Consider the following 16,986-nt stretch of genomic DNA (forward strand, 5'->3'; position numbering starts at 1 on the left):
TTCAGATAATTCTGTCTCAGAGTGGTTTTATCTATTACTCTTGTTTAAGTCAAGATTTATGTTGTTTCACTTTAAGGCATGGATTTCACACTACACTCCTAATTTATTTATTTACTATTATTTTTTGAGATGGGGTTTTGCTCTTGTTACCCGGACTGGAGTGCAATGGAGGGATCTCGGCTCCCTGCAACCTCCACCCCCTGGGTTCAAGTGATTATCCTGCCTCAGCCTCCTGAGTAGCTGGGATTACAGGCATGTGCTACCATGCCCGGCTATCCTAATTTATTTTTAAAAGTATTATTACTTTTTAACTGAGATAAAATTGACATACAACTAAATTGTTAAGTGCTGAATTTTATATTTCTGTACCTGTGTAGCCATCACCTGGATCAAGATACAGATGAATCCAGCATCCCAAAAGTTCCCCACTTACACACATTCCCAGTCAATAGCACCTCCCCAAAGATAACCACTATTCTGATGTTTATCACCATAAATTACTTAAAACTATTTCTGAAGTTTGCATAAAGGGACCCATAAAGTATATAATCTCTTGGGTCTGGATTCTTTTGTTCAAGATTATCTGTGAACAAACTATAAAATGTTAGTTACAACTTATGTTGAATTCAAAGACATTTTATTTACTTTAAAAGTAAAAAATATGCTGACTTTATTATGAAAAAAGAAAAAATAAATAAAATTTTAAAAAGTGGGCCAGGTATGGTGGTTCACACCTGTAATCCCAGCACTTTGGGAGGCTGAGGCGGGTGGATCACGAGGTCAGGAGTTCAAGACCAGCCTGGCCAACATGGTGAAACCCTATCTCTACTAAAAATACAAAAAAATTAGCTGGGCATGGTGGTAAGTGCCTGTAATTCCAACTAACTGGGAGACTGAGGGAGGCAAATTGCTTGAACCGGGACCTGGGAGGTGGAGGTTGCAGTGAGTGAGATCGTGCCACTGCGCTCCAGCCTGGGCTACAGAGTGAGACTCCATCTCAAAAAATAATAATAATAATAAAAATAAAAATGAAAAAAAGTGGCTGAGTGTGGTGGTGGCTCATACCTGAAATCTCAGCACTTTGGGAGACCAAGGCAGGAGGATCATCTGAGATCAGGAGTTTAAGACCAGCCTAGCCAACACGGTGAAACTCTGTCTCTACTGAAAAATACAAAAATTAGCTGGGCAGGGTGGCAGGCGCCTGTAATCCCAGCTACTCGGGAGGTTGAGGCAGGGGAATCGCTTGAACTGGGGATGCAGAGGTTGCAGTGAGCCAAAGTCATACCATTGCACTCCACCCTGGGCAAAAGAATGAGACTCTGCCTAAACAAGAGCAACAACAACAATGAAAGAAAAAAAGTTCATTTTAAATATTTAAATAATTTACATGTAAATGTTTAATATTAAAATTTAATTCATATACTTCAAATTAACATTGCTAGAGGTTATAGAAACATCTAAGCCAAGTTTTAAGAAAAATATTGTACCACTTAGTCAACCTCTGAGCATTTAGGTACTATTTGTGTTTTTACAATCAATACAGTTTTAAACCCTTATTAGTACCAATTAACTACCAACTATAAACATTCTATGGTAATGCAAAGAATGCATTTCCTTTGTAAGAATGCTATTTTTAGATTATAAGCTTTTCTTAATTTTTAAGACTATGTAAAAATAAAAGATGCAATCACATATGTAATTGCGGTTTAATACCTTAAAAAGACTTTAATTCCTTAAAAAGTCCTATGTATGAGATTTGGGAAGGTATGATATTTTTTCGGTAGGTATAATGTTTGACAAAGTTGTGGGGTTCACTAGCATATTGCTGACTAAGCAATCCCAACATACTCCCTAGATTCCATAAGTGTGGCCCCTAAAAATTGTGAAAAATGGTCCTGTAACTTTCAGTATTGCTGACAAATCTGAACAATATGAAAGAGAAAAATTCTATGCCATAATTATAGGGCAATCATTCAACACAGGACTAATGTTACAAGGAAAGGAAAAGACCTAGAAAGAGAGGGAAAGGAAGGGGCAGAGATGTGTTAATTAAAAGTTAATACTGTTATAAATTTCACTAAGGAAAAAAAGTTTAGGATCATGGAATATTTATGTTTGCATAAATATGACATGTAACAGTTTTAATTTTACATGATAAAAGTATAGTAGGTATAAGATCTTATAAAAGATTTAGATTTTACATATATAATCTTGTATACATGGTATATCAATTCTTCTTTGGAGAATGTGATCAAACAATCAAATCCATAAGCCTTCATTACTAATGAATCATTTTTTGATATACCGACGTTCTCTTTTGCCATAGCACATGAGTGCTATAAAATTGGGTTACAAAACTTGCTGAGGTATCAGCTGGGAAGGCATTTGGCTGAAAGTAACAGAATTAGCAGCAACTTATGCATTAAATGTCCAATTTGACATGTAATTACCTTCTTTTTTTGAGACAGAGTCTCGCTTTGTTGCCCAGGCTGGAATGCAGTGGTGTGACTTTGGTTCACCAAAACCTCTGCCTTCCGGGTTCAGGGGATTCTCCTGCCTCAGCCTCCTGAGTGGCTGGGACTACAGACATGCAGCACAATGCCCAGCTAATTTTTGTATTTTTAGTAGAGATGAGGTTTCACCATGTTGGCCAGGCTGGTCTTGAATTCCTGACTTTGTGATCCACCCACCTCGGCCTCCCAAAGTGCTGGGATTACAGGCATGAGCCACTGTGCCCGGTCTATCTTTTCTTTTGTTTTCTTTTTTACAATAAAAGAAACTTTATTTAAAAACTTTGTGTTTTTTTTTTTTTACAGACATGGGTGCTTGAAAAAGCTCTAGACATATAATTACCTTACAGGAATGCTAGAGATGGTTGAGAGCCCAGGGCTTATTACTTCAGCAGCTTCACAATGTCAGGGCTCTGGATCACTGTCTCTGCAGCTCATTTGTTGTCCCTATCATGGCTGCAAGCTCTAGACATCATGTTTCCTCACAACCATATTCAGGAAGAAACAGCCTGGTAGAAAAGTGCTTTCTTTTTGTAAGTGAGGTAAGTCTTTCCCAGATTGTCTCAGCAGATTCCCCTCATATGGCTAGCTACTCCTAGTTGCAAGAGGGGCTGTGAAAGACAAAACGTGACAATGGGGGTACTATATTCTAGGAGCTACAGAGAAGCAAATAGGCATGGGAATGGCTTTCTGCCATATGCAGCTAATTGTATTTGTTACAACTTACGATCAGAATCACCTGAGGAGTTAGAAAAAAAAATCCTAGGTTATATTCCAGACCAAATGAATCACAATATCCCAGGAATAAGAATTTTCTTAAAATATCCTTATATAAATTTTAAGATCCGAGTTATGAAACTTCTATAATAAAGCACTGTAATATTTCAGAATATGTGAATGCAGTCTTGATATCCTCCTGCCAGTTATCAAGGTGCAACAAATCAATGCATTACATTAAACCAATTCATTTTATTAAAACAAAACAAAGCCCTTCATCTCATTTCTATATGTTGAGTTATGATACAAATAGCTATTGGACTAGAAGGTTGATTCCTAAAACATATATAAAGGAACTAAATATAAAAAATATAACAGTCTGCGTAAAAAACAAAACAATCTTTCTTAGCACTAAGGAATGAAATGCAGCTATTAACACATGTCACTAGGTGATGCTCTTTGTTAAATTTTTTCCTGGTAAAGTCATCTAAGTAATTAGTACTCGTTCACATGGGAAATAATTTATGCTAGGTCCAATAAGACTTTAGTTGGCTCCTTAGATCACAAAAGTAGTCCAGAAAATAAGTTTATATGTAAAAAAGGAATGCCACACAAATTTATGGGACAGAAAATTTCTGTCAGGTTATACGTTTAGAATATTGTGACTTTCACATTGTGAAGATAGTATTTCTATCCATTTTTGTCTCCATTTTCTTTTTTTTTGAGACGGAGTTTCGCTCTTGTTACCCAGGCTGGAGTGCAATGGCGCGATCTCGGCTCACGGCAACCTCCGCCTCCTGGGTTCAGGCAATTCTCCTGCCTCAGCCTCCTGAGTAGCTGGGATTACAGGCACGCACCACCATGCCCAGCTAATTTTTTGTATTTTTAGTAGAGACGGGGTTTCACCATGTTGGCCAGGATGGTCTTGATCTCTTGACCTCATGATCCACCCGCCTCGGCCTCCCAAAGTGCTGGGATTACAGGCTTGAGCCACCGCGCCCGGCCTCCATTTTCTTTTGTATTTTTTGGAGAGGGAGTCTTACTCTTGTCACCCAGGCTGGAGTACAGCTCACTGCAACTCCTACCTCCCAGATTCAAGCAACTCTCCTGCCTCAGCCTCCCGAGTAGCTGGGATTACAAACACCTGCTACTATACCTTGCTAATTTTTGTATTTTTAATAGAGATGGGTTTCACCATGTTGGCCAACCTGGTCTTGAACTCCTGACCTTAGGTGATCTGCCTGCCTTGGACTCCCAAAGTACTGGGATTACAGGAGTGAGCCAATACATCCAACCTCCACTTCCTTTAATGTCTTAAGATTTTATACTCTTGTTGACAGAGTTCTTGAATACTTTGATGTATTCCCAGGTACTATTTTCTGATGTCACTGAAATGTTATCTGTGTCTGTATTTTTTATGCTGAAATATTTTAAAGTAAATTGGTATTACATCCTTAAGAATTTCAGTGTGCATTTCTAAAATAACATTTCACTTAAATTATTCCCTATTATCTATTATTAAAAGTGAAAAAGCCAATAAACACAAAAAAAGGGCTCAAGCTTATTTGTAATTAGAAATACAAATTATTAAGACAAAGATATATTATTGCACACATATCCAACTGGGAGAAATTGAAAAGTCTGATACCAAGTGTTAGAAAGGATGCAGAGTGCTGAAATTCTAATCCATTGCTATGAAAAAGGGGACGAAATCCCTCTGGAAAAGTTTTGTCTTACATAGTAAAAGTGAAGCCGCACAGCCCTGATTCCCTCTACCACTGCTAGATACATACCTGACAGAAATGCACAGGTCTACCAAGAGACACATGTAACAATGTTCACACTAGTACTGTTTGTAACAGGAAAAATTTGAGGTAACTCAAATGTCTCTCAACATTAGAAAAAACAAATTAAGGGCCAGGTGCACAGGCTTACGCCTATAATCCCAGCACTATGGGAGGCAGAGGTGGGCATATCACCTGAGATTAGGTGAAACCTCATCTCTACTAAAAATACAAAAATTAGCCAGGCGTGGTGGTGCAGGCCTGTAGTCCCTGTTACTCAGGAGGGTGAGGCAAGATAATCGCTAATCACTTGAACCCAGGAGGCAGAGGTTGCAGTGAGGCAGTTCACGCCACTGCACTCCAGCCTGGGCAACACAGTGAGACTCTGTCTCAAAAAAAAAAAAATAAAAATAAAAAATATGGCCAGGCGCAGTGGCTCATGCCTGTAATCCCAGCACTGGGAGGCTGAGGCGGGTGCATCACCTGAGGTCAGGAGTTTAAGACCAGCCTGGCCAACATGCTGAAAACCTGTCTCTATTAAAAATACAAAAATCAGCTGCTCATGGTGGCAGGCAGCTGTAATCCCAGCTACTTGGAAGGCTGAGGCAGGAGAATCGCTTCAACCCAGGAGGTGGAGGTTGCAGTGAACTGAGATCGCACCATTACACTCCAGCCTGGCGACAAGAGTGAAACTCTGTCTCAAAAAAAATTTAAATAAATAAATAAAGTGAAAAAAAAATTAAAAATATTAAAAAAAGAAAAGAGTTAAAACAACAACAACAACAGACCAAGCTAATTTATATTGTTTAGGAGTACAAACATGGGTAGTAGAAAAATTAAGAAAATAATTATCAAAATTCAGAATAGTGTGAACTTTTGCTGAGGGAGAGCCTTGCTGGGGTCTTCTGATGCTGGCAGTTTCCTCACCTAGGTGTATAAATGCATGAACTTTCCTTTATAATTATTTATTAAACTATATAAATTATATGCACTTTTTCTATATGTACATTGTGTAGGAGATTAAAAGGTAAAAATGTGATGATATATAAAAAAATATATAAAACTGTGATGACATAAAATTTTTAATAGTTTCATATACTATTTATTTATTAAGTTATTAATATGAACAGCCTTACAGGTGCTTTTTGAAGCCTATAATAAAATATAGTCCACTATCCAGCCCAGGAGAAAGATAACAAACACTACCATTCTTATAGTAAGCATAGCATTAAGTACTCACAATAGTCTCTTATTTGCACATCAAAGGCAACAGTCAGTCAAGATTCTTTAGCTCCATTAGGATTTTAACTTTCTTGAATTATAGCTGTTTTAGAGTCAAAAGTCCAACTTAGATTACGCACAGAGATGTGTAGCATCTCCTGTTAAAGAGGAGGCAGTCGTTCTTTATCAAAGCCCATCTTGCCTTTTAGGGTAGCAGTGGTCAAATTCCGGTATGGGTAGAAGGCAGGTAGGTCACAGGAAAGTTTTGATTAATTTACAAAGATTGTGTTTCAAAGCTCTAAAAACCCATTTGATGGTGGCAGTGGCAGTGAAGTGTACACTATATTTCACCAAGGGGGTCTTCCCTCTCTCTTTTTTTTAAATCGATTATGCAGCTAGATAAGAAGATCTTCCCAGTGTTGCAGGTTCAGCAACTGGATATGGATTGCTTGCAGTTTGTGCGGGAGGTGGGGGTGCTGACGGCACTGGGGAAAGTTCCCCTATAGTAGGTCTAGCGTGGATAAATTTAACTTTCCGATCAACTTCATCTATCGCATGAAGCAATGTCTCTTGATTTGTCATTACTATGTGTTTGAGTTCCTCCAACTGGTCTAATCGGCAGTTGATTGCTTTTTGATCCTCCCATATGGTCCCAACAGATATAGTCAATGCATTGATTGCAGTTTTGAGTTTTGCAATTGACTCCACAGCTGGGTCGGGTACTGTAATCGTGTTAATCAGCTGATAGTGTGTCTTTCCCAGTTGGTTCTTGTGACTGGATTCCGAGCATCAATTCCACCAGACTCTCCACACCTCCCGGGATCCCCACCCGGAATGGGCTGCGACCCAGAGTCTCTTTCCATTGGTGATCAGTGATCCTTCTACCTTCCGGCTTTTGGTCGTGGGTACCACAAAAATACAAAGAAGAATTGCTATACAATTGTTAAACATTATTATTTGAAAATACTTCTTTTGCTTTGTAACAATTAAACATAAGTGATAGAGCCTTGGTTTTGAGTCATTTATTTAAGATCATTTATCAAAAGAGATACACTGAGGACCAATTTTTGAGCCTAGGAATATAACAATGTCATCTTATTTTACATGAGCTAGTTCTTACACTATCATCAATTCTGAATCTTGTTTAGTTTGGTATTAGGTAACACAGTATACACAATTTATATTGTTCATGTATGAAATTTGTCAATTTTTTTTCTGATTTCCTCACTAGGATTTCACAGTATCTTTTGGAAAACAGAAGTTGGTCAGGATTTCACATTCTTAAGTTGACTTTATTTCTTTATTTTCTTTTTGAGACAGAGTCTCACTCTGTCACCAGGCTGGAGTGCATGGTGCCATCTTGGCTCACTGCAACCTCCGCTTCCCAGGTTCAAGCAATTCTCCTGCCTCGCCTCCTGAGTAGCTGAGATTATAGGCATGAGCCACCATGCCCAGCTAATTTTTTTGTATTTTTAGTAGAGGAGGGGTTTCACCATGTTGGCCAGGCTGGTCTCGAACTCCTGACCTCAGGTGATCCACCCACCTAGGCCTCCCAAAGTGCTGGGATTACAGGCGTGAGCCACCACCCCCGGCCGACTTTTAATACAGTGATATTAATTCATTTGATGGTCTCCTTCTGTGTCTTCTAAATCAATATCAAAATCCAAATCATCACTTTCTTCATTTCTTCTGCAGCTTCTTCTATGGTTGGAACTTAGATTATTTTCAATATGTTCTGTTTTTTCTGATTTATTATTGAACCTAAAGATGAAATAGAAAATTTCTCTTTATTTCCCAGGCTTTCATTATTTAACCATGTAGATTGAAAAAACTTTTACCATTACATTTCTTGATTACAGGAATCTAATAAAGTAAGTATAAAGAAAAAGATCCAGCTGGGCATGGTGGGTCACTCCTGCAATCCCACCACTTTTGGAGGCCAAGGCAGGTGGATCACCTCAGGTCAGGGATTCAAAACCAGCCTGGCCAATGCAGCAAAACTCTGTCGCTACTAAAAATACAAAATTAGCCAGGCATAGTGGTGAACACTTGTAATCCCAGCTACTTGAGAGGCTGAGACAGGAGAACCGCTTAAAGTTGGGAGGCAGAGGTTGCAGTGTGCCGAGATCATGCCATTGCATTCCAGCCTGGGCAACAGGAGCAAAACTCCAACTCAAAAAAAAAAAAAAAAAAAAAAAAAAAAAAGATCCCTGAATACTAACTTGAAATCCAATCAATTATAATACTACTGTCACTACAGTAGGGTCAAAGAAATTAATACATGATGTCTATTAAAAGAAAAGTTGGGCTGGGCATGGTGGCTCACACCTGTAATCCCAGCACTTTGGGAGGCTGAAGCAGGTGGATCACCTGAGGTCAGGAGTCTGAGACCAGCCTGGCTAACATGGTGAAACCCCATTTCTATTAAAAATACAAAATATTAGCTGTTTGTGGTGGTGTGTGCCTGTAATCTCAGCTACTTGGGAGGCTGAGGCAGGAGAATCCCTTGAACCCAGGAGGCGAAGGTTGCAGTGAACTGAGATTGCATCATTGCACTCCAGATTGGGGAACAAAAGTGAAACTCCGTCTGGGGGGAAAAAAAAAGAAAAGTTGGCCAGTGGCGGCTCATGCCTGTAATCCTAGCACTTTGGGAGGCTGAGGCAGGTGGATCAGCAGTTCGAGACCAGTCTAGCCAACACAGTGAAACTCGTCTCTAGTAAAAATACAAAAAATTAACCGGGTGTGGTGGTGTGCGCCTGTAATCCCAGCTACTCAGGAGACTGAGACAGGAGAATCCCATAAACCTGGAAGGTAGAAGTTGCAGTGAGCCAAAATCACATCATTGCACTCCAGCCTAGGCAACAGAGCAAAACTCTGTCTCAAAAAAATAAATAAATAAATAAATAAATAAATAAATAAAGGTTGTTAAATAACGTGTAATTCTTTGGAATGAATGTGAATCTCACGAATATTTTATTTTCTTAAAAAATATAAAGTTTCACTTTTATTGTCATGATAGAAAAATAATTTCAAAAGTCTATATTAAGCTGGGCGTGGTGGCTCACCCCTGTAATCCCAACACTTTAGGAGGCTGAGGCGGGCAGATCACTTGAGGTCAGGAGTTCAAGACCAGCCTGACTAACATGGAGACACCCCATATCTACTAAAAATACAAAATTAGCTGGGCATGGTGGTGTGCCTGTAATCCCAGCTATTTGGGAGGCTGAGGCAGGAGAATCGCTTGAACCTGGGAGGAGGAGGTTGCGGTGAGCTGAGATTGCGCCACCACACTTCAACCTGGGCAAAAAGGGCAAAACTCCATCTCAAAAAAAAAAAAGTCTATTATTAGTTTGACATACAACTTAAGTCTAAGAGTTATGGATCATCTCTTAAAAGAAATTTATGTATCAATAACTAAGTAAAATTTAAACATAAAAGGAAACACTCACGGAATAACAATGTCTTCCTTCTTTCCACATTTTGCACAAACTTCAAGTTCATAGGCACATGGTCTACATATTATGTGATAAGAATCCTTCACTGTCTTTTGTAAACATTTAACACTAAAAAACAAGATGTTAATTGATTTATATTTATTTCAGACTTATTTGATAAAATAAGAGGATGTCTCTAAATGTATAGTTAAAAAGCCTAAAAATAAAAACTCCTAAATTTCAATTTCAGGTATTTATCTTATATCACTCTAAATTAATTATATTGCATTTCTAGATAACAGTTTACAGCTGCAGAATAAAACTGCTGGATATTTACTCTTAAAATTTTTTTAAAGTGTCATTAAAAATGTGTTAAAACAAGATCAATATACAAAACTCACTGTATTTCTACATACTATCAATAAACCATCTAAAAATGAATAAAGGAATAAATTCAATAAAAGAAGTGCAAGACCAATACACTGAAAATTACAAAACATCACTGAAACAAACTAAAGACCTAACTATATGGAAAGAAATCCCATATTTTATATGAAAATATTTAATATTGAAGGCCGGGTGCAGTGGCTTACGCCTGTTGAAGCAGGAGCAGCTGCGAGAAACAGACCTCTTGGACACGGAACTATGAAGGAAGAGGTTATTCATTTATTTTGGCCGGGAGCAAGGTGACATGTTTCTCTAACAGCCAAGCTCCTCTAACAAAGAGAAGCTCTGCCTTCATATAGGCTTACAACTCTAGATATTACACGTGAAAGGGTCTTGGGTTTACAGGTTTAGAAATTACATTGTGAAATTCAGGGTCTTGGTGGATGGAGGAGGAGTGGGGTGGGGGTTTGATCCTGTTTAAGTAAAAACAATGCCTTCCGGAGAGATTCCCCCATTTAATGCCTGCCATCTATAGGAAGGCGATTTATGAGGCGCCAGTCGGCCAGCCTTTTCTTCTGTTGAAATGCAGTGTGGAAGTCAAGGGGGAGGTGATCTTAGATGCTTGGGTCTCCTTCCTCACTGTAATTCCAGCAGTTTGGGAGGTCAAGGCAGGTGGATCACCTGAGGTCAGGAATTTGAGACCAGCCTGGCCAACAGGGTGAAACCCCATCTCTACTAAAAATACAAAAATTAGCTGGATGTGGTGGCATGTCTGGGAGATGTGCCACTGTATTCCAGCCTGGATGACAGAGTGAGACTCCGTCTCAAAAAAAAAAAAAAAAAAAAAAAAGACAAAAAAAAAAAGACAATATTCAGAAAATAGCAATACTCCCCAAACTGATCTACAGATTCAACAAACTCTCTATTAAAATTCCAGCTGGCTATTTTTTTGCAGAAATTGGCAAGCTAATTCTAAAGTTTATACAGTAGTTCTACCAACCCAATATAACCAAAACGGTCTTAAAAAGAAACAATAAAATGGGAAGATTCACATCAAGTATAGATCATCAGAATAGAATTGGGAGTGTAAAGGCAAAATAATGGAAATATATTATGGATTTATAGAATATGTAAAAGTAAAATGTATAACAACAATAATACAAAATTGGCAGGGAGGAATTGAAAGTATATTATTATAAAGATTGTGAGGTACTTATTCTGTATGAACATTATCAAAAAAATGACCATTTTAGAACAATCTGTACCACAAGAGCAATACATTCTCTTCAAGTATATTGAACATTCTCTAAGACCATATTCACCATAAAGCCAACTTCAACCTCTTTGAAAAAGAAAAAACTCTGAAATTTATATACAGTATATATCATCCTGCCACAGTGAAATTAACAAAACCTCAGTAACAGAAAATATCTGGAAAATGCTCAAATATTTAGAAACTAAATAAAACACTTGTAAATAACCCACAGATCAAAGAGGAATTCACAAAAAAAGAAAACATTTTGACTGAATGACAATGAAAATACAACATCAAAATTTATAAAATGGAGCTAAAGAAGTCCTTGGGAAATTTATCTTAATATATGATGATAAATTATATTAAACAAAAAAGTTATCTAAACTACCTTTAGAAAACAGAACAGTAAATTAACATTTATTTGTTAAGCTATATTGGTATGTTTGTTTTAGTATTCCAGAAAGATTTACTTAATTACTATGCAATAAAAAATTTTAAATTTTGATTCCATTAGAATACACGTGTCAAAGGTGTGTGAACCAGAACAACTCCATCTTGAATAGGGGCTGGGTAAAATGAGGTTGAGACCCATTGGGTTGCATTCCCAGATGATTAAGGCATTCTAAGTCACAGGATGAGATAGGAGGTTGGCACAAGATACAGGTCAAAAAGGCCTTGTTGATAAAACAGGTTGAAGCAAGGAAGCCAGCCAGAACCCACTGAAACCAAGATGGCAACAAGAGTGACCTCTGGTTGTCCTCATGGCTATACTCCCACTAGCACTGCGACAGTTTGGAAATGCCATGGCAATGTCAGAAGTTACCCTGTAAGGTTTAAAAGGGGAGGCGTGAATAATTCACCTCTTGTTTAGCACAAAATCAAGAAATAACCATAATAATGGGCAACCAACAACCCTTGGGGATGCTTTGCCTATGGAGTAGCCTTTCTTTATTCCTTTACTTACTTTTTTTTTTTTTTTTTTTTTTTATGAGATGGAGGCTCCCTCTGTCACCCAGGCTGGAGGGAAGTGGTGCGATCTTGGCTCACTGTTAACTTCCGCTTCCCAGGTTCAAGCCTTTCTCCTGCCTCAGCCTCCCAAGTAGCTGGGATTACAGGTGCCTTCCACCATGCCTGCCTAATTTTTTTTATTTTTAGTAGAGATGAGGTTTCAACATATTGGCCAGGCTGGTCTCCAACTCCTGAACCCAGGTGATCCACCCCCCTCAGCCTCCCAAAGTGCTGGGATTACAACAGGTACGAGCCACCAGGCCCAGCTGCTTTACTTTCTTAATAAACTTGCTTGGACTTTAAGGACTCACCCTGAATTCTTTCTTACATGAAATCCAAGAACCCTCTTTGCAGGTCTGGATCAGGACCGCTTTCCAGTAACACATGGATAAAGTTAAATAACTCAAATGGATTAGGAGTATTTCCACAATACTTTCTGACTTCTATTTTTTAAAGTTTTAAAACAATGTTTAAAAAGTCTCTCTTGATTATGATCATCTGAGGCCTCAACAAAATTATGTTTTCATTTCTTTGAATATTTCATATTAGAAACCCTTGGTGTAAACAAGCCCCCCTATTCAAACTGCTAATGCAGGGATAAAACAGTATTGACAGAACTGTTAGTGTTAAAATTTACATGTAAAATAAGCTTAAAATGGGATGCCTTGTTTTGAAATCTGCAGTCAAAAGATACTGATTTGACATTCTCCTGCCCAACTAGAGACCCAAGAACAGTGATTCCTTAAGAGTCAAACACCTGTATAGCTAATTAAAATGCAAACTCCCTGGCTCATGTATTATTTACATAATCAATATCTCAGGGATGGGTCCCAAGAATCTGTTAAAGGTTTTTAGAAATTCTTATGCTACAATCATTTGGAACTTTTGACCTACATCCAAGTAACACTGCCTTGGTATTCAAGTGGTGGTTTTTCAGTGTTCTTAATTGCTGGTAGACATTATAATGGACAATTCGGAGAACAGAGTGTATTTTATTGCTGAAAACAAGTATGCTCTTTTCAAATTTAAATCCCTTCCGAAAATGAGTTCGGTTTCATTTAAGATAGTGGCTGTTAGTATAAATATACCTATCTTGTAGCAAGGCAAGGATACACATATATACTTAAAAGTGACATTTTCCTCTTTGTAAATGTTTGTGATTGTTTCTAGGAATTGTGTGTATTCCAAACAGAAATGAAAAGAAGGCAAAACTATCATTATTTTAACATCTCTGAGGTAAAGATTGTAAAAATGTTTGTAAAAATGTAAAGTATAAAAGTTTTATTTCTGTACAACCAGAACTTTACAACCTTCTAGTTTCTCTGTCACAAGAATGGGATCTTAGCGTGCCTTCTCTTTCAAAACTCTTATCCAGGCTTCCGAAAGTTTAGGCTTTTTTTTTCTCCCACCTAAAAACTACATTTTTATCTATCCAAAGAATCTTGATCTTATGTATGGTAAATTTTAGATGTTATTTTAGTGATAAGAGATATGCACTCCAAGTTGTCACAAAACTTATACAGTATTTTGAAACATCTTAAAAAACATTTATAAATTCTCCAATCACTCCTGAGTATTTTCTCTACTAAGGTTCACGGGGTAGAAAACCAAAATATTTCACCCCAAAATGTGCTTCGTTGGCACATTTTGAGATGGCTGTTTAGAGGGCCTGCAAACACAAACACCCAGAAAATCTGTCTTTTGTGAGGGTGATTTGCACCTGCAGAGGAAATAAAGTGAAGTAAACAACAGACATAAACAGGCTTTCTCTGAAGCCTGCCCTTGTCCGGATCTAGGAAAGATTAACTCACCTCTAAAACTTTAAAGCCCTGACAAAAACATTTGCCAGAGGCCCTGCAGGGCTACTACCTGTGAGGTTTCTTCTGCATAACAAGACTGCCTTTGCTAGCCAGGTTCCTCCTCTTCTCCCCCCACTCATAACTGCTTCGCCACAATCTGAGCCCCCTCTCCCATTCTTTCCGTAACATCAAGATGACACAAAAATGTTAACCATCTTGGCCTTTGCATTTCTTTTTATACTCGTATGACTCCTATGTACATGTGCGCACATAATAAAATTTGTATGCCCTTTTCCCTTGCTCATCTAGGTATTATGTTTGTTTTATAGATCCAAAACAGCAAACCTTAGGGGGAAGAAAATCAAACCTCCCTACAATGGTAAGGAAAAATTTTAAATTCAACTAAATATGAATTTTTCCAAATTTCCCTCAAAAACGGCTATATTGTATTTCATGAGTCCATTGGTAAGAAAACTTTAGAAATGTCAAAATAATAGTTTTGCCTTCTTTTCATTTCTCTATGGAATACACAGGTTAAAAGAAAAACTTTAGCCTAATTACATTTAAAGGAGTTTAATTGGGCAATGAATGATTCACAAATCAGACAGCCCCTAGAATTACAGCAGATTCAGAGACACTCCAGGTCTCCCGGCCAACACAACGTTTTACATTGTATGATTAAACATATCAACATGTGGAAAGTTTGAAGGAAGTAAAATTTCTCCTCTACCTTCTTACGATTTCAGTTTGGGACTGACAAAAAATAGATTATTACTTGCTAGAAATAAAAGACTTTACTTGTTTACGAGTCTCTGACACTACCTTCATTTCCTGGTTATTACACTTTAACCTTTAACATAATTCAGCTCCTGCTGTAGTACTGTCATGTATGTGATGACGAGGTACTTTCCTAAACAATGAGCCACAGTACTCCACCCTTAGTGTACAAAACAGAAACTCAACATTGCTGAAGTTTCGTGAAGTCCTATATTCCTGCATTGGCTCTAAGTAATCCGTACTCAACATAGCAAGATCATAAAACTTTACTCTGAGATTACATGATATGCCACTTAGAGAATGCTTTTAAGGAAACAATATCCCCAAATTCTAAGTACCTTATGTATAAGAAGTTACTACACAATTCACTTCCTTGTGTTCTAGATTACGTGTTTGAAAGCAAATGAAGAGGTTATACTACACTGTCTTATTGCAGTAGTCAAGTAGATTACAATAATTCTTAATTTTATTTTTTGAGACAGGGTCTCACTCTTATTGCCCAGGCTGGAGTACAGCAGTGTAGTCACAGCTTATTGTAGCCTCAAGTTCCCAGGCTTAAGCAATCCTCCCACCTAGACCCCCCAGAGTAGCTGCAGCTGCAGGAGCATGTCGCTAGCCCAGCTAATTTTTTCTGTGTTTTGTAGTGACAGGGTCTCACAATGTTGCCCAAGTTGGTCTAGCACTTTTGGGCTCAAGGGATCATACAGCCTCGGCCTCCCAAAGTACTGGGATTACAGCCAATAATTCATAAAGGGTACAAAATATTTACTTCTGACCAAGTGTAGTTTAGGAAAAATAAAAAATAAATATTATTCAATATTTTAGAGCAGGAAACTAAATGAAAGCATGAACTGGAGTGTTCATGAACTGGAGAGCCATTGATAGAAGTAATAAAAGCTCTCTACTACTTTCACCTTTAAAGGCAGTAAGACCATGGCTGTGGGCCAGAATAAAGCCACAGTTTATAGTTATCACATACTACAATGTAATACAATGAGCTATCAATGATTAAAACTCCATTCTAGGACATTTTAATACTCCTGGAATGTGATGACACAATTTTCAAATCACTAATTAACATTCAGAGCCTCGGCCTATTATAAGGAAGGCTGGAGGCCAGGCACAGTGGCTCACACCTGTAAATCCCAGCACTTTGGGAGGCGGAGGTGGGCAGATCACCTGAGGTCTGGAGTTCGAGACCAGCCTGACCTGACCAACATGGAGAAACCCTGTCTCTACGAAAAATACATTAGCTGGGAGTGGTGATGCATTCCTGTAATCTTAGCTACTCGGGAGGCTGAGGCAGGAAAATTGCTTGAACCCAGGAGGCGGAGGTTATGGTGAGCCGAGATCATGCCATTGCAACTCCAGCCTGGGCAACAAGAGCAAAACTCCGTCTCAAAAAAAAAAAGGCTGGAACTGAAAAGTATGACAAAAACGGCCAATGTGTATTGCCACACACTGGTACACATGAAGGGACAGATAAGCAGAATATGGCCAGGTGGCGTGGCTTGTGCCTGTAGTCCCAGTACTTTGTGGCGGATCACTTAAGGTTAGGAGTTTGGGACTAGCCTGGCCAACATGATGAAACTCCATCTCTACTAAAAAGACAAAAATTAGCCAGGCATGGCGGTGGGCACCTGTATTCTCAGTTCCTCGTGAGGCTGAGGCAGGGGTTGCAGTGAGCCGAGGTCGCGCCACTATACTCCAGCCTGGGTGACACAAAGAGACTCTGTCTCAAAAAACAAAAACAAACAAAAAAGATCTGTAGAATATAACTGTTTACTTTTGCTTGATAAAAGAACAAAAATAATAATAATAACCCAGTTTTTTAAACCTAGAAATCCAAACTCTAGGCCAACTTTTCAAGTTTTATTTTCTCTTCATTTAGTATATATTCAAAATAGACCAAAACCTCCTTTTGATAGGCAACTTTGATTACTGTTCATGGATCACCAAAAGTTATGCAATGAGAAGAAAGAAAAAGTAACAAGAGCAAATGAATGAAGAAATGATAATTTATGTGGAACCAAGAAACAGGACACATAAAGACAGCCCGGGATTATCTGCATTGTTTATGAAATGCAACAGGGG

The 16,986-nt window shown here is 38.2% G+C and overlaps 1 protein-coding gene across 6 annotated transcripts in view; it reads right to left on the reverse strand.

Annotated features, from left to right (window-relative positions):
• CUNH9orf85 (chromosome unknown C9orf85 homolog) overlaps nt 1-16,986 on the reverse strand; it is a 107,292-nt gene that overhangs the window by 43,543 nt on the left and 46,763 nt on the right. The window contains exons 3-5 of one of the 6 annotated variants that reach the window (XR_004272568.1): nt 9,682-9,795; nt 6,252-7,993; nt 2,761-3,121 (exon numbers count right to left, since the gene is read on the reverse strand). The exons of 2 other annotated variants lie outside the window; for them this stretch is intronic. Coding sequence is in view for 3 of the 4 variants with exons in the window: in XM_032290690.1 (XP_032146581.1) it covers nt 7,846-7,993; nt 9,682-9,795 (262 nt within the window). In the remaining variant the exon portion in view is untranslated. Of the gene's footprint in view, nt 1-2,760; nt 3,122-6,084; nt 7,994-9,681; nt 9,796-16,986 lie in introns of those variants that run through there. 3 more of the 6 variants (XM_032290690.1, XM_032290693.1, XM_032290691.1) reach the window with 3 other exon arrangements.

The sequence above is a fragment of the Sapajus apella genome, unplaced genomic scaffold, assembly GCF_009761245.1.
Source record: "Sapajus apella isolate SASKATOON/1434 unplaced genomic scaffold, GSC_monkey_1.0 scaffold24, whole genome shotgun sequence".
In the NCBI taxonomy this organism is placed as follows: Eukaryota; Metazoa; Chordata; class Mammalia; order Primates; family Cebidae; genus Sapajus; species Sapajus apella.